This window comes from Antedon bifida, chromosome 7, assembly GCF_963402885.1.
Source record: "Antedon bifida chromosome 7, ecAntBifi1.1, whole genome shotgun sequence".
NCBI lineage: Eukaryota > Metazoa > Echinodermata > Crinoidea > Comatulida > Antedonidae > Antedon > Antedon bifida.
Window position 1 is genome coordinate 9,956,363 of NC_136232.1, and position 19,483 is coordinate 9,975,845.

The 19,483-nt window shown below is 31.2% G+C and overlaps 1 protein-coding gene across 5 annotated transcripts; it reads right to left on the minus strand.

Annotated features, from left to right (window-relative positions):
* Positions 1-226: 226 nt before the first annotated feature.
* On the minus strand, positions 227-18,125 carry LOC144847953 (EF-hand calcium-binding domain-containing protein 4B-like). Of its 5 annotated transcripts, none has more exons than XM_078704570.1 (20): positions 18,059-18,125; positions 17,335-17,593; positions 16,637-16,787; positions 15,511-15,660; positions 15,290-15,380; positions 13,922-14,017; positions 13,310-13,381; positions 13,079-13,194; positions 12,923-12,994; positions 12,543-12,597; positions 12,020-12,037; positions 11,530-11,562; positions 9,958-9,990; positions 8,489-8,565; positions 5,794-6,273; positions 5,208-5,388; positions 4,891-5,026; positions 4,517-4,713; positions 3,969-4,079; positions 227-3,853 (listed from the first exon to the last, which is right to left on the minus strand). In XM_078704570.1, the coding sequence occupies exons 2-20, from the start codon at positions 17,591-17,593 to the stop codon at positions 3,686-3,688; spliced, it is 2,496 nt and encodes an 831-aa protein (XP_078560696.1). In that variant the 5' UTR covers positions 18,059-18,125; the 3' UTR covers positions 227-3,685. The 5 variants fall into 5 exon arrangements, with proteins under 5 accessions (XP_078560696.1, XP_078560695.1, XP_078560694.1 ...); XM_078704569.1 differs by having other exon boundaries at positions 4,891-5,023; positions 5,208-5,397; XM_078704568.1 differs by having other exon boundaries at positions 5,208-5,397.
* Positions 18,126-19,483: the final 1,358 nt, after the last annotated feature.

Genomic DNA, 19,483 nt, shown 5'->3' on the forward strand with positions numbered 1-19,483 from the left:
TTGTTGTCACATAAAGTTTGACAAAGATTCAACTTCTCTGAAGCTATCAATTAATTTTTGTTATTACATTAGAAGTCCTCTTGTAGGACACCCCTATACAGTGAAACAGATGAGGAACAATATGTTTACAATTTTCTGGCAACCCCCTACTCAGAGGACTTTTTTTTATTCTTTATTTTATTCGGGTATAAAAATATACAAAATAGCCAAAAGGCTAAACTTATTGTATTTACAATTATTTTAAATATTTAGGCCCTACTAATGAGTTGGGTCCCAGAAGTGTCCCCCTAATAGGGGCTCTATTGCATTGTATTCTCAAATGTATACTTACTCTTTAAATCAGTTGAGTCAGTGAAATAATAATTTATATATATATATATCTATGTATAAGGGTTATATTAAAAGCTAGTATAAACTTTCAAGTATATATTGTGTTTATTATTTAGAGTCCTTTCTTTTCATATTCTACTTTGCATTGGATAATAACAGCCCTGACATTAATGAATTGATTGTGTCATATTGTCTAAACAATAGAAGATGCACATCAAATAATTCAATAACTACCTTGGCATAAAACATGGATATAAAATTGATTACAATTCTATACGCGAGGCTGTAAAATGGTATGCAATAAAGCAAAACACTGTGTTTCATATTGTCTAAACAATAGAACATGCACATCAAATTCAATAACTACCCTGGCATAAAACATTGATAAATTGATTACAATTCTATACGGCAGACTGTAAAATGGTACGGAATAAAGCAAAACAATATAGATGCACTATTTGAATACAAAAACAAATTATAATTGCCCTGACTCTAATATATTTTCTTTTGTTACTTATTTGATATACATGCTTTATTATTCTACACTTGCATTCAAGTACTTCACTGTGCATCAAACATAAATTTAAAAAAAAATTATTTCTAAATACGTTTTGTTTATGAAATCAATTTTCATTGACATTTTCTAACAATATTTTTTCAGATCAGGAATCTTAAGCTCTGTCTACACTATCAAACTAGTTTGACAAAATAAAGGGGATGTGCCCAAATATGGTGGTGATATGCCTAAATACGGTAGTGATATGACATCATCATGTCCATTTATGGGCACATCACTTTTTTCACATAAAGTTTGATAGTGTAGACAGGGCTTTAGATAGACAGCTTTAATACATAAAATAACAAATTATAAAATGACTGAAAGCACTTGCCTTTTCCACACTGCCTCATCTTTAACCAATAAGTAAATAAAATCCAGTAAAATAACAGAAAATAAGATGAAATGGTAGAACATACTAGAGCACTAGCATAATGGTGTTATCCTGTACACTACCACACTACAACTGAGCAACAGAACAATAGAATTCTGCACACATGTTATGCAAATTAGAGCAACTCCACACATGTGCTACAGTCATTCAAATTATATGCAAATTAACTGAGTGAGGATAACAACTTTTAATTCATTCATTCATTCTTTTTATTTTTATCAAGTCATACACAAATTAGTTATACATGTAATGGCATATACTCATCACACAAATTTTAACCTTTGACCTTTACTAAAGCCATTAACTAATGATTGGCTAATTTTGATTTGATTGTTTTTGTAAAATCTAAACATGAAAGAACCTGTAGCTACACATAATAGAAAAGATACAAGGATAAAAGGAAATTCTACCACAGGAGCTATGTCAATAAAACTAAAAATTGTTTTTATTTATATTTTATTTTAAAATATAAATAAACTACAGTACTGGTTAATCCATACAACTATTGCACTTCTAAATAATAAAATAAAAAACAAGGTTTTAATATTATAATGCAACTCCACTTTTGAAAGTAAATAAATAAATAATACAAATATTTTGGAAGACCAATGGTTAGTTTCATCACTAACATTTACTGGTGGAAGAGTACATTATTACAATATGTGTAAATAATGCTGTTAATACGCAAATGTTGACAGAATGGAAGACTTGCCTTAAAATGACATTAGTACTATAATATCTATGTTAAACAATTGTTCTATTAATTCAAGCTAAAAATAACAGTATTATTAAAAGCCCTAATACTAAAAACACACATAATGATTATCCATTTTAAAGTACTTTTAAGACTTTAAAGCGATATACACGAAGATATTAATAAAACAAACAAATAATATATTTGGAGGGTCACCCTTATCTATACTCTAAATATATAACTATAATTAATATAATTTTGTACAAAATAAATAATTTATCTATATAGTATTAATTTACAATAGTTTTTATTTATATAATTATCAAAACCTATAAAATATACAATAGTTGATCACCTATATATACATAAAATCCATTATTATTGCACACATTCTGTTTAAACTCTCAGACAAGTCCATATAAATACATTTTCAAATATTGATTGAACATCTACTCTATCAGAATTATACCAAATATAGTTCACCCCAAGAAAATGTTAGTGATATTAAAGCGTAGCTCCGGGGTTAAAGACATTGATGATAGCCCCACTTAATTTTCGACAGCAGTTAAGCCGAAACAAGTATTGTGAACAAAATGTGGTGGCAGAGGAATTTATTATTCATGATTTTATATCAAATGAATTGAAAGTAGCAACAGTCATTCTGGCAAAATATAAGTGGGGTTATTATCATTTGTAAATGTTTATATTTTTATAAAACAATAGAAACTTTATGACTGGAGGTACTCTTTAAACAATTTTCTCCTCACTAATCTTTCAGTTCAGTTCAAAACTGTCTATTACAAACTAGTACTAGCTCTAATTTAAATTAAAATCCTTATTCACCAGAAACGTTTTTAGGCCTACTACTACTACTACTATTATTGCAATAACATCAAATGTGTTTTAAGAAAACAAATCAGAGGTAAAAGTAAATACATATAGCACTATTATTGGTGGTGATACTTCAGAATAGTCTTAGAAATAATAACAACTTTATTATACCTGAGGTAAAAAAGTGGTAGCTACCTATAGAATAATATTTAACAATTACCAGCATATCGTTATTAATAGTAACAAGATTTTTGTTAAAGAAAATGACATATTAGACATTGTTTTACCACACATAACAAAAAGTATGAAGTAACAGAACGCAACAAGCATTTTGACATGCATTCATACACAGACCGTATCATTCACATACTGTAGCTATGGAAGACAACATTGGAAGACAGAGAGACCAAAGAAGCAATATATAATATTATAAAGAATCACCAAAATACATTAAAGACAAATAAACACAAAGAATTATTGCAGTATCACCATCATCATCATAATTCAATCTTTAAAATGAAATAATAATGAAATAGAGATTCTAGATTCCTAAATGTAAATTTTGAGAATATGCATCTGTAAAAATCAGTATTTCTCTGTATATATGGCTTATGAGCTATACAGTATTTATAGCACGTAACTCTGTACACTCTCCCTGTCCACTCTGGCTGCTATGATCTCAACATCTTCTGCACCACAGAATAGCAATAGAGAGCTTTCGAAAGAGGTGAGTTGGTGATGAGACGCGCAACTGAGCATGCGGATACAAGAAAACTTCTGCAGACCGAACGCGATTTGAAGGAAGATAACACGGGGCTGTTTTTGACTTGCTTGTCTCTCCTAACCTGTATCACTATTTCGTAAGCTCCCTATTGAACACCTATAAGGGGCAACAGCCTTCATTATCAATTCTTTGTTCCACTAAATTCACAGACTTTTCAATTTCTTTATCTTCTTTTTCCAGCAAGAATCGTCCGATAATATACATAGCTCTTAGTACATTATCACCACTCTTAGCACTGGTTTCCAAAAATGAACAGTCATACGACTACAAGAAAAGAAAGATTTTAATTATTATTCTCTTCAGTAATATTTGTTTAAATTCCTCAAAAACCCCTCTAACTTGAAAAACTCTTTATGTACATTAAAATAACAATTTATACCTCAGCCAGTTTCCTTGCAACGTTGTCTTTAACTGCTTTGAAGCCATTTTCTTTCACCAAATCTGTTTTGTTGCCAATCATCATCTTCACTATTCCTTCTTCTGCATTATCCTATTCAAATATAATATTTTGTAACGTAAATGAGAAATGCTGTAAAATGTCCAAATATGACTAAAGCTTCGTTCACACAGAGCCTAGATTATGGCCAGGTGGAAAGGATTCTGACCAGGTGGCTGATTCTGGCCAGGTAGCTGGATTATGGCCAAGTGGCTGGATTTTGGCCAGGTGACTGGATAAAAAATCGTGAGAAATGGGTGTAGTGTTTTAGAATAGCACTGTTCACACTAAATAATTATGGATTCAGTAAAAAATTATGTGTGTGTGTGTGTCTGTGATTGGAAAACGTAACAAGTCCAGAGTTCTTTTTTTTTTGGCCACTTGACCAAATGCTGGCTTTACTGGGAAAGTAGCTTAGACCCTACTACTAAAATATATTTTTTCTTAAAAAAATACCCACCCACAAATGAGTTCACCTAAAATCTTATTACCTGTACACTGTTCATCCAGTTTCGTACACTCAGGAATGAGCCTTCAGTGTTTACGTCGTACATGATGACAACGCCATCTGCCTTGCGGAAGTACTGCTTTGTGATGCTGCGGAATCGTTCCTGACCTGCTGTGTCCCATAGCTGTAGTGCCACAATTTTGTTTTCTACTTTCACGGCTTTGATTCGAAAATCAACTCCTAAAAAAAGAATTTTATCATCCACAACCTCACTCAGTACAGTATGAGCTCATAATTTACCATTTGGGCCTACCAACCAACTGTAGAAATATCTACACTCCACTAATATGACAGGCTAATTACACTTATTGTTTTCTTAACAAAATACTTTAATAAAATACATTAGAATCTGCTTACCTATTGTGGCACAAAATGAATCCTTAAAAGAATCTGTTGTAAATCGGTGGAGAAAAGTTGTTTTTCCAACCCCGGAGTCACCAATAAAAACAACTTTAAAAACCCTCTCTGGCACCATAGCATCAACACCTACCTGCTACGAAAAAAACCACACATAATTTATGTTTAGATTTGAAATTATTCTTATAAAGACTGACATTAAGTTCTTAGTCTATTAATGAAAGAAAAGAATACAAAAACATCTTAAGTATCAGATCCAGGGAACTTAAATTCATACATACAGACAAATGTACTGTACAGTATTCTCATGACCATACCTCTAATAGCTCAGCTTCCATATCCACTTTAGCCTGGCATCCTACAGGTTCTACCCTCTCTGCATCTTGACTACTGCCCGATGTACTCAATCTTGTCCTGGATGCTTTTGGGTCTGAGAAGGCAGAGTTTTCTGAAACTGGTAGGCTAGGAAGACGTCTAATTTTATTACTACTATTGCTACTGTTACTCCTGTAAAGCATCAAATTAGCAATAACAAATCAAAGTGAAAAATAAAAAGTTAGTAATTGTTAAACAATTATTTTTATTCTATGACAGACTTGTGATTTCTGTTTGTAAAACTAAAAAATATATCTCATTGAACAATACTATCATTAAGTGTTCAATGTATCAATGTATGAAGAGTGATAGAATGTCAGAATGGTACAGTTACTACAATTTGTTTACTCTTTGTTTATGTAATTATTTAGCAAGCTTTTTTGAGTATCATACACGACTGCCTCATAAACTTTGACATTGAAACTAAAATCATGTTACTGTTTTTTTTAAAGTAACAGTATACAGTATATCTACAGTAGAATTATTTATGCAAGGTACTTGTATACTGGTGTTTGAAATCATACTTACAATTCTCTATGAGTGTTCTCATCTGGTGCACCTGATAAATCACCACCATATCCATTCTGTTCTGAAGCAGACCTGCCATTTTCTATAGTCTTATTGACTTGACTATCAGTTGAATGCGATGAACTCATTTGAACGCTTTCTACTTGAGCGTTCCTAAATTGAAGCGGAGAGCTTGTCATATACGTTGATCCTGGTTGATTCTCAATGCTTCGCAAAGGATCTTGAGATAGCATACTTAAATTAGAATTAAAATCATTTTGTTGTAAATGCGATAGCGGTAATTGTTGATTTCTTGCTAATAATGCTGATTGCATAAAATAGTCTTCATCGACTTCAATGCTGTCGTCGCTCTCCTCACTTTTGTCTTCATCCTCATCGTCAAAATCATCTCTTTCCCCATTACCCATCTGCTCCTCCTCTACACCATCTAAATTTTGTCGGCCCTCTTTTCGTCCAACGGTTTTCCTTTTAGGTTTCGAACTGAAAAGGTAATCAAATTAGAAGATAAAATGTTGAAAACAAAGAAAAAAAAACTCCTTTAAAACTACACACACATACACAATACAAGCAAATACTTTCACACCAAAATAAACTTACTTACATGCATTTGGATACAAATGTTTTACACCATATATATATAAATACAACAGGCACAGAATATACATTACAAATAATATAAGTATATCAAATTAAACTGATACATACAATAACAGCAAGAACAATGTACTTACATACATATATATCATATAAAACAAAAATACTGTTATAATTAATTATATAATAATTGTCTATTTTTATGTTGTTATTGCAAATACAGTCAACTATCTCAAAACTGGATTGCTTTGTGAAGAAGAAGAATTAATAAATTGCTCCCCATCCCACTATACTCAGATTTCAGAATAGTTGACAATATTTACAATATTTTTAGCTTTTTTTAGCTGCCAAGTTTTCATTTCACAATAGAACATACTAATAGCCTGTTTATTAGTAAACCAATATACAACAATAATGCATTATGGAACATATAGTGACGGATATTATAGTAAATAATATTGTTAGAGATATAACATTGAATTACAGATTAAAAAGAAAGAAATGGATTAAAATACAATATAAAACAGAGTTCACTAGCTTTAAGTGTAACAATCTTTGGAGTTCTTGACCTCTAGACTTGTAGGCCTACCATTCACATAGAAGAAGACAGAACTAATACTTATAAGTCTCTAATAATGAAACTAAAGCAGAATTAGGTATTTATTTTTGTAGGTACCTCATTTCAATCTATCATAGATGTCTGATAAAAATGTTATTATAAACTTTAAAATTGTTAATTTAAGCATGTTGTAATTGCAGATCTATATACAGAAAGTATAAAATAAATACCTATATATATATAGAAAGTGATTAGACAATTTTCATATTTTTGTTAATAATATTGTTATTTGTTTGATGTTGTAGACTTAAGCTTAAAAGTTATTTTCTAATATAATATATTCTAAATGTTACGGTGGATTTAACTTGATGACAGGTCTGTTTCAAATTTTGCTTAAAGCTCAGTCTACATTATCAAACTAGTTTGAAAAAAAAAGTGATGTGCCCAAATATGGTAGCGATATTCCCAAATATGGTACAGTAGTGATATACCCTCATGTCCATATATGGGCACATCAATCACATTTTTTGGACACATAAAGTTTGATAGTGTAGACAGAGCTTAACATTGATAAAATGCGACACTGTGAGAATGAAACAAGACAAGCAGACTGACAATATGCAAATGAGAATGATGTCATCAGTTGATGTCATCAGTTGATCAAAGAATACTATATACCTTGGTGTGCTGGTAGAGGGATACTCCAAGAAAGAGTGGGGGTGAAAGAACTTTGCAGAACACATGGAATGACATGAAAGAAAGAAATACCAACCATTCATTTAAAACAAATGTTGTGTTGTGAAATCCCAACAAAATAACCGTGCCTGATTGGTCAATATGTTTTAAAAGATAGATAATATATATGAATATTCATACTCATTTGGTTGTGACATCCCAACAAAACAACCGTGCCTGAGTATTGATTGGTCAATATATGTTTTAAAAGATGAACAATATATGAATATTCATACTCATTTGATTGTGAAGTCCCAACAAAAAAACCATGCCCGGATATTGATTGGTCAATATGTTTTAAAATATGAATAATACATGAATATTCATACTCATTTGGTTGTAAATTCCCAACAATATAACCATGCCTGATTGGTCAATATGTTTTAAAATATGGATAAATATATGAATATTCATACTCATGTGTTCATAATTATAACAATAGTGTAAATTAAACATTGTTTTAACAGCATAAACCCACCAAAAACCTAATATAAAATAGCTGTACACTAAACCAATGTGATTTCTCCCTTGCAAGCCAATCCAAAGCATTGTGGTGAAACAGTACTCACTACACATACAGTATTCTCTCCATTTTATTAAGCTCTGTCTACACTATCAAACTTTATGTGACAAACAAATGTAATGTGCCCAAATATAGTAGTAATATACGCAATAGTATATATAGTGGTATCACATAATCATGCCCATATATGGCCATATCCAATTTTTTGTCACATAAAGTTCAATAGTGTAGACAGAGCTGTAAAGCAAATTCTGAATTATTACTACAAAGTAATTAATACTTACTTGGTTGGTTGGTCAAAATAATTAGCCAAGATGGAACCTTGTTTCACCAATTTCCTTGGTCTACTCTTACGAGATGCCTGGAAAATAACAATTGATAACAAAAAACCCTAATAATCAGATGATAATACTACACTATATAGAGTAGATGTTTGTGTTATGTTGTACCTTTGTGAATTGAACCATGCTACATAAACATTTATGTGGGACATTTACATGTAGTCAGACAGTAAAATGAAGGATGTATGAAGATTAAACCTTAAGCTCTGTCTACACTATCAAATTAGTTTGATGTGCCCAAATATGGCAGTGATATGCCCAAATATAGTAGTGAGATGACATCACCATGTCCATATATGGGCGCATCACATTTTTTTGTCAAATAAAGTTTGATAGTGTAGACATAGCTTTACACTACAAAGGATGATACTAAATTGTTACGACTCACAACACAGAAAGATTATTAGGATTCAGTTAAATGTTACACTTAACAAATGCTATTATTATGTGATATATAGAATAGCAAACAGTACAATTCAAAATATAAAACAATGGGAACTTTGCAAACAATTAAATATTATAATACAAATACCACATATTAATAGACACATTGACAAATGGAGAATAAAGCTGGAACAAAAGGATGGTAAGGCCGTTTCCTCTTTGCGACGACCTATGACATATAAAGCTCTGTCTACACTATCAAACTTTATGTGAAAAAAGTGTGATGTGCCCAGAGAGATGTAATAAGTGTCGGCTATATAATATCATTGAATGTGCCCAAATATGAGCACGATGATGTCATATCACTACCATATTTGGGCACATCACAAACTAGTTTGATAGTGTAGACAGAGCTTTAAGGTCATGTGAATTCATTGTACATAGTGTTTGGAGATGTCCTTCCACAATCGATTCCTCAACTTAGTTTTGATAGATTCTACATTCTGACGACCACTAATGAGACATTATGCGTAGGTCGTAGGTCGTCGCAAATCGAAAACTCCCTAATTATAATATATTGACAAAAAATTAAAACAATATAAACATAATTACAGTAAAGGAATCTACAAATCAATGGAAATGCCATAAAATGTTTCACAAGAAACACGTACGTTAACACACTGTACAAACATGCCAAAATACAATTGATAACACAATAAGGAATGTTTAGTGCTATTATTTAAAACAAATGATGAAACCAACAATTAAAACTAGTCAACACAATCCAATAACATGACAATTATAAAAATATATATAAGTATAAAAATGTTCAAAAAATAGACAAAAAATAATTATTGGGAAATTTAAGTGGGATTTTGAGATAAAAAATGATCCAATTATCTTTTTTGAGGGATTATAATTTGAATTTTGTTGATGTTTTATGAAAATGAATTGTTGTTGACATAGTTCTAAGAGTTATTAGTAGTGAAGATGTGCCAAATGTCTGCAATTGTCTGCACATGGTATACCTCCATTAACTCCTCTTCCAGACTTGGCGCCCTCTATTATATGATGAGAGTCAAAGTAAAAAGACAAGAGAACATTTTAGTACAAAACATTAACCCAGAACAAACATGTAACAAACAACATCATTAATTCACATTTTAAAAATGTATTTATTATTTAAAAAAATATTCCATTAATAAAGCATAATACAATTTAATTGAACGCATTATAATTGACTGCAGTGTACTTCTGGATGTTGCGGAAAGTAAACGTTGTCATTTAAGTATGATGAATCACTTCAAACAAAAAGAATACAGACACATTAAAGAAAAGTACAACATTAACATTGATAATGATGATTGATGTTGGTGATTGAGAATTGGTGGTTGTGATTATGATTATAGTGATTGTGATGATGATGATGATGATGGTGAAAATGATTGTAATTATGATGATGACAATGATGATGACAATGATTATGATGATGTTGATGATGATAATGATGGTGAAAATGATGATGACAATGATTATGATGATGTTGATGATGATGATGAAAATGATTGTGATTATGATGATGTTGATGATGAAAATGATTGTGATTATGATGATAATGAAAATGATTGTGATTATGATTAATGATGAAGATGAAAATGATTGTGATTATGTTGATGATGAAAATGATTGTGATTATGATGATGATGAAAATGATTGTGATTATGATGAAAATGATTGTGATGATGATGAAAACATCAATAAGAATGACAGTGGTGATATATAATCAATGTGATTCAAAAACACAACCAACCAAAAAAAACAAAATATAAGAAATAATAAACGTACATCAGAATAGAAAATTGAGGGAAAAATTGTTATTATAATATACAAATCTTCATTACAAACAAGTTACAATTGAATGTAAAAGCAACAGTCATTCATATTTATTATTTTATATATTTGTGTCATTTTCTTTAAAAACAAATAACAGATTAATTGATTTACAATCATAGGCATAAACAGTATAAAATATTTCACTTACAGTAATTGTGAGTAAAATAAAAAAACACAGCAAACACATCAAAAATTGAAATCAAAGGACAATAGACAAAAACACACTGAAAACCATAAAACACTTGTACAAGGAATTAAAATGAATGAACAAGTACAATTATCATTGTGGACAGAACAATGAGCACTCTTTGGTGGCAGGAAATGAATTATTTTTCTAAGGAAAGCATGAGCAGCTTATACAGTAGCTGATCTATTTTTAATTAGGAAACATTATTTGAAAAGTAGGAGAGAAGGATTAAAGATCAAACTATGTTTTAAACATCTTTGGTGAGGAGATAAAAAATAATACTTAAAGGGAATGTAGATGGAAGCTTAATTTCAATTGTGCTATTTGTTTGTATAAAACTACAACTGAACTATGGCAGGAGATTCACTTACTGTAGATCACATAGGATACTATTAGTATATTGATTTTATGGGATAGGTTTATGGGATCTGAGAGGAATGAGTGAGTGAGTGTACAAACAATTACAAATTTGTGCTAAAGGATCTTTCAAAAATAAGGAAAAAAACATTCACAAATGTACCTTAATTCTATTGAATTCATTTTCAAGTGAGATCTATACGGACAGAAATTAGACACAAAGATATATAATGTCAAACAAGACACTAAAAAAACTAACTTTCTTCATTTTAATACACAATTTTCATGACCTATAAAGCAAAAATAGCATGGAGTTTAAAGGCTGGCTTTCAATTTAAATGAGAATTTTGTAATTGATATATGGTTTGGTTTGGCTGACTTGGATGTATTCAATGCAGAGACAGGGATTGTATAGGGCTAAAATAAATGGGATAGGTATAAATCTCTGTCTACACTATCAAACTAGTTTGACAAAAAAAAGTGTATATGCCCAAATAATAGTAGTGATATACCCAAATATAGTAGTGGTATGACATCATCATGTCCATATATGGGCACATTTTTTGTCATACAAAGTTTGATAGTGTAGACAGAACTTAAGATGGCTGGAAGGTTCTGGTAATGAGGGATATGACAATTAAACTAAATAATACCTCTGCATCTTGTGGTACCTGGAGTCAAAAATTATAAATAAACATAATGAAACAAATGACAAAACAAACATTCAAGCTACAGTACAACCATAATACATTAGTCCATTCCTCTTACTATGGACCACATTATGTAAGGACCACGTTATGTAAGAACCACATTACGTAAGGACCACATTATGTAAGGACCACGTTATGTAAGAACCACATTACGTAAGGACCACATGTAAGGACCACATTACGTAAGGACCACGTTATGTAAGAACCACATTACGTAAGGACCACATTATGTAAGGACCACATTACGTAAGGACCACATGTAAGGACCACATTACGTAAGGACCACGTTATGTAAGGACCACATTACGTAAGGACCACGTTATGTAAGGACCACATTACGTAAGGACCATTTAAAACACATAAAACATAGGACAAATATGCCGTTTATAATAAATACAATATTGTTAGTTTAAAAAAAGCTCCCAAATAAACACAAATTTAGTTAATAAATACAAATGTTGCTTACCCTTGATTCAGCTTCAAACGCATCCCTTTCGTCCTGAAGTTTCTTGTTTACGTCTCTAAAATAATTGATTAAATAAATCAAAATAAATGACTGTTCCTGTAAATACTAAGGTGTTCTAATGAAGACAGAAAAAGACACTCAAACATTTGAAAACATTAGGTCAGATCCGAAATGGTAACTTACATATCTACATGCAATGTTTGCAAGGGTCAGAGGTTATGCATATGCAGACTGACATGTTTCTTATATTCAAACATTTGGAACCTTAGGGCATATCCGAAATGGTATCTTGAACACCTGCTTACAAATATATGGAGTACTTTGCTCAGACAGGGTAAAATTTAAAAAATAACAAAAGATATTAATTATTTTAGATTTACCTCAAGACATCCAGCTGATGAACAAGACTTTCTCTCTCACTGGTGATGCCCTGTGTCATCTTTATGGTGTGCCTTTGGAGAGAAAAATGTAATTTTAAGATATTTTATACATAACTGAACCACTAAGTTATTCTTTAAGTAATTCTATTTACTTACATGGCTCGTTCTTTTTTGTCTCTCTTTATTGTATTTTTCACTTCTTTTAGATATATCCTCTGTTCTTCCAAATTGGTTGTTGTGTCATCTAATTGGTCTATTAAAACATCCTTTTCCTGAAAATTAAACACATTTTAATTGTCTAAACTTGTCTAGATAAATATTACACAAATCATAGATATCAATCAATAAAAACAACAAATCGATCAGGATGAAATAAATGAATGATACCTTCTGCAGTTGTTGATTTTCTTCTTTCATAATTGACTCAGACAAACTGAGATGTTCAAGTTTTGATTCAAGCTAAAAAGAGAAATTGTAATAATACTCGTAATAATTTATTCACTTCATATTGCACAAATGACGGAAACAAGGTATTAACATTAACTGTGAAGAAAGTCTTTGGTGATGATTATGGTAACAGTCTGTGGTGACATGTTATAGTGACACAGTCTACAGAGCCTATGGTGATATAATGTAGTTTACACTAAACATACTATGCATGTAAATATACTGTACTTGCACTGTTATAATTGGCAAAGTTCATAGTTCATTGATTTTGTATTCCAGTATTGGAATAGATTGAAAGTTCTTTTACTTAATCATGTTTTTTAAGCAGGTAGTGGAATGTCACCATCAGATTACTATGGGTATAAGCTGTAATATTCATGTCTTCAAGCTGGGTTTCAGGGCTACCTCCAATCATATTTATAATAAAATAATTAAGTACTAAATTCCTTTTTGCTTTAAACAAGTAAATTAGTGTTTACATGGTCTAAACAAAGTTTTAACATTTGCCGTCATACCTCAAATTTTTCTTATTCAACAAAAATTGTTACCTACCTTAGCCTGTTGAGCCAGTAACTCGCGTAACTCATTATCTTTCTGCGTAAGTTGTTGCGATAAATTATCCACCACTTTTTTCCCTTTATCCTGCTCCTGTATCAACAAAGGTCGGACAAACACATAGAAGATATAGATAAATATCATACCAACGGCATACGTAAATAGATATTCCATGGAAAAAGATTCTTGTTCCGTAGTAATAATATAAAAGATGTCATTAAACAGTGGAACTGTTCAGGAAAATAAACAATGTTTTTTAAAAGGCAGATTCTTTATAACAATCAACAACCAGGCACTATCAATTTGAACTTGATTTTTGTGGTTGTCTATTGAACAATACAACTGTGAATGAACTACAAACACAGCTACAATTTACAATAGCATTGTAATATCACTTTTAAATGGTTGACTTGTTTGATCTTTATTGTTGAAATAACCTTTAACCTGAAGAAAAAAACTCAAATAGGGCAACAGACACCCTTTTGTACAGAAGAACATAAATTCTGTAGAATTCTACATAGATGATTCTATATCAAACAACCAAATATATCCTGATGTATTCCATGAAACAGTGAAAATAGACAACTTGTCAAAATAGATTTGTTAATGTCTTCAAAACAAAACAACAATTTTCCAGCACCAAAAACTTCTACTTTAGTATACTGCACAGGATACAGCTACAGATCTACAATTGTATCCATTTTAAACTCTCTACTGTACAGCCATTATCCATTCTTTTAACACAGTGTGTTTTAAAGTTACTGTACACATCTTGAATCTAACATTGCCAAATCCAAAACATCTAGTCACAAAATGAGGGTTGATAGTTCACTAGTTTTTAAACCTAATCAACAGTTTCAGCCAAAATCTTTTATAAGATTGCAAAAACAATCTGCCTTGTGTTTTATTTTTTCAAGGCTGTAATATTGCGTGCTTGAAGTCATTTGAGCTGATATGTTTAACATTTGCTGGTGGGTAGCAAAGCAGTTTGGTATGATGTCAAGGCAATTGTACAGACTTATAGGAAACAGAATAATACTAATAATAGGTTACTAGGGTTGATATAGCTAATTAAAATAAAAAATTGTCAGATCAGTTGCAAATCCAGGGGCCCTAAAGCTGCAAATCCAGGGGCCCTGAAGCTGCAGATCCAGGGATCCTAAAGCTGCAGATCCAGGGGTTCTGAAGCTACAGATCCAGGGTCATGAAGTTGCACATCCAGGGTACTGAAGCTGACATCCAAATTATTAATTCCAAAATTAACTTTAATGAGAACATTAGGTTGTATACTAGTTAAACAGAATGTTTTATGAGGTCATTTTTTGGAGGATAAAGTATGACACCATTAATAACAAAGTATTTTACCTCAGCTGCAATTCTGTCTTTCTCCGTTTTTAATTGATGTTCCATTTCTTCATAAAGTTTTCTCACTTCTTGGTCATGTATTACTGACCGACTGTAAAAAACAACTTATATTTAGAAATAAAGGTATGTGGTTGCAGATTTAGGACTTACTGAAGCTCTATTTTGAACTAAAGAAATCTATAATTGTGACATGAGATATTTGAATTAAAACGTTTACTTACGATTTGAGTGCATTTTCTAGTTCGTCTGTATTGTGTTGTACCTGTCTTACATCCACTGATATTTTCTGCATAAAATCTTCAAAACGATTCAACAAATCAGGCTGATTCTCTTGTTTCAAATGTGTCCAGATTTCACGGGCTAACTCGTGACTAATAAAACAAAATTACAGTTTGGGTTACCACTATCAATACAATGCCGAAGAAAGTTAAAATAATGGTACCTCTAAGTTTACACGATGTGTGACCACATTATCATCAGAAGTGGAGGGCACTGTCTGCCTTTGGAGCTGGAAAAGAACATATTCACTCAGACAACAACACCACAAACATTACTATTAACAAATAAATGACAGTCAGGTGAAAAATGGCAAAATGTTTCCTACTTTCTAGGCGTTTTAATCTATATTATTTTGACAATTCTTGTAACATGACCACAGTGCTGATTTTGCCATTTTCTCCCTATGGTTAAAATAGTTTGCTTTCGAAACTCTTTATTTATATTTAAATCTAAAAAGTTTACTTAAAACAACCCATACAGTACAATACTGCTGTAAACCAAAAAGCCAAGAATTAGTAAAGTTAGTAAAAAAAAACACCAGAAACGAAATCAAATACCTGTGTTCACCTCCAATGCTGTGGGAAGAAAATGACTGGTGAAAATATTGGATAAATCACAACTATTTTGATAAGATCTTAATATTGAATGTGATTAGGACCTTGAAGGTACAGTATCATCTAAAGTAAAGTGTACAAAGCCACAAGGGTCATTTATATACAACCTCAATCAACCAAAGGTCACAGATTACAGTATTATTATCTCCAATAATATGTTTACATACAGTACACAATTTTATAAGTAATATCTTATATATAAGTTCATTCACAAAAGCACAGGCAGATATTTTGAATTGAAAAATCCAATTCAGCACTTCATTTTTACAAAGTAAAATTCTGGGTCACTATAAAACTAGCTTGACAAAAAAGTGTGATGTGGCCAAATATGATAGTGATATGCCTAAATATGGTAGTGATATGACATTATCATATCCATATATGGGCACATCACATTTGTTTGTCACATAAAGTTTGATAGTGTAGACAGAACTTAAGACATTGCTTCTCTCACCTCTGAAGAACATCAGATGCGTCAATTGTCTCCATTGCACGTTTAAAATCTTCGTCCAGATTTAAATCTTTTTCTTCTACATCATTTGCTTCAAACAATCCATCCGTTTGTTCTTCTTCGACTGTCTCTTGAGGGAGCCCTAGATATCCTCCTAAAATTAAATACAGTAGATGAGTGCATTATGGTTTTATTGTTGGTTTACTGTTGCATTCATTCAAACTTCTAGTATTAAAAATCTAGTTTCACCTACTATTAAATGTGATGAGTTAAGTTTTAAATCTCTGTCTACACTATCAAACTTTATGTGACAAAAAAATGTGATGTGCCTACATATGGACATGATCACTACCATGTTTCAGGATATCATATTTGGCACATCACACTTTTTTTGTCAAACTTGTTTGATAGTGTTAGACACAGCTTTAGATCAAACTGAAGGTTAACTTGACTTTATAAAATACATAAAAGATCTTTTAAGATACCGTTATGTAACTGAGGCCTTGTTCACACTACAGGAGCTCCAGTGTTTTAGTGTACGATATGAGTAAGGTTGTTATGTATTTAGGTCCTGTTCACACTACAGGAGCTCCAGTGTTTTAGTGTACAATATGAGTAAGGTTGTTATGTATTTAGGTCCTGTTCACAATACAGGAGTTCGAGTGTTTAGTGTACAACGCCAAAGTAAGCAAATATCTTACCAAATCCATCAGTAAATTCTTCTAGAGTCAAGAAGCCATTGCCATCATCATCGAGGGAATCAAAGACAGCTTCCAACTGGTCAGGACTCAATGGCAACTCGCTCCCTAGACGCTGCATGTCACGTTTTGTAATGAACCCCTTGACTTCTTTATCGCAGATGAGAAACAATTCGCGTGATTTGTCCACTATCATGGCTTTCATCTCGTCCTGCGTTGGCAGTGCTTTCATTCTGCTTGTATTGGTGGACAGATCTGCCATCTAATATTAAAAAATATTAAAAGTTATAGCATTATAAACATCAATCAGTATTTGACAACATTACGTGGGATAAAATTCCAGAAAAATATGCAAATAAATTACAAATTAAGTCAGACAGTTAAATAGTGACAGATGTCACGCTTTTTATATTTCAGGCCATAATTAAAGATTTTTTTAAACAATTGTGATGTCACAAATAAAGTGATTTTTGAAGTGAAAAAATAATTAACATACTGTAGACAGTAGACTTAAGATCTGTCTACACTATCAAACTAGTTTGACAAAAAGTGTGATAATCAGGCCAAATATAGTGGTGATATGCTCAAATATGGTAGTAATATGACATCATCATGTCCATATATGGGCACATCACATAAAGTTTGATAGTGTATGTAGACAAAGCTTTACAGTACTGTATTATCTATTATATTGTGATAACAATAAAATATTGAATGCTGCCCTCACCTTGACTATTTCTGGAAGGATTCCTTTTAAAGCACCAATGAAATGTCATCAAAATTTGACAATCAAATCTAAATAAAAACAATTTCAAAAGCGTTGAAATAAATTCTAAAATAATTTGAATACATTCAAAGTAAGTTAGAATAATGTTGGAATAATGTATCATGTTTGCTCTAACATTTCCTAATATCTAAAAAAAAAACCATTTATGATCTAAATTTTATATGCCAAATTTCAGAATTAGGTTCTACCATTGCGTCATTGAGGTAAACAAGGGCGGGTCCACTTATATATTTTTTTTAAATTCATCTAATAATCTTGACCACAAAGATCATTCATTTTTGGATAATCTGTCTTTATTGATGACAATATGTTGAGTGAGTTTATTTGATTAAAACAAGCCACAAATTGCATTTCAATTCATCTTTTAAATCTCTAATGATGACAATGATGATGATGATGATAATGATCAATATTCCTGCACATATTAAATTATTAATTTATAATTCAAATATGAATTATTCAATGAACCACCTTGCCAAAAAAGCACAACTTCCATCTGTTAAGTTATTATCAAAATATTCGACCAAGGTTGAGATATTAAAACACAATCAATTCATTTGCATATTTAATCATTTAATTATGTTATACTAATATATCATCATTTCTCTTTTTATACATTGAATTATATTTGCATTTAATATTCTTAGTATCTAATTGAGAATTTGCCAGCCTAAATGAAAAACATTTAAAATTGGAAATTTAATATTAGGATAATGTATGTTAATGCAATATTGTATGATTTCACTTTTGTTTCTAATGTAAAAGCTCACTGTGTATAATTAGCTCAACTTGCTAATTTAGATCTATTTTTGTAGGGCAGAAGGCGCCTGAGTCCGGGATGACCGAGACACAACTGGTGCTGACCGGGGTTCAATTAGACCGATCCCTGGTTAGCGACGAAGGCGTATCCCCTTACTGCGGTTTGGGTTTTTTTTTGGCATGGTTGGATTTCCCTTTTTTCATATTTATTTATGTACAGCGCTTAGAGGATTCACAACATTAGGCGCTATATAAATCCAGGATATTATTATTAATTAAAAATAAAACATGTTAAAAAGTAAACAAATGTAATTACTGCAGTAGAATAATTTTGACATGGCCAAATTTAAGAAGAGTTTAAGCAAAACTTACCATATTTACTTATAGCAGCTGAATAAGTCAATCATTTACTGTTTATTCTTTCTTTATACATGATGGCAATCTTTACAAAAAACCTAAAAAAATGTTAATAAAAAAAACATAAAGAACAGGTTGCAGGGGTTTTTGTGCATGGTTTTAAACTAAATTGATTTAAGAATAAAAGATATTAAATTAATTAAGAATATACAGCACAGAATTACATAAATACTACACTATATCATAGGT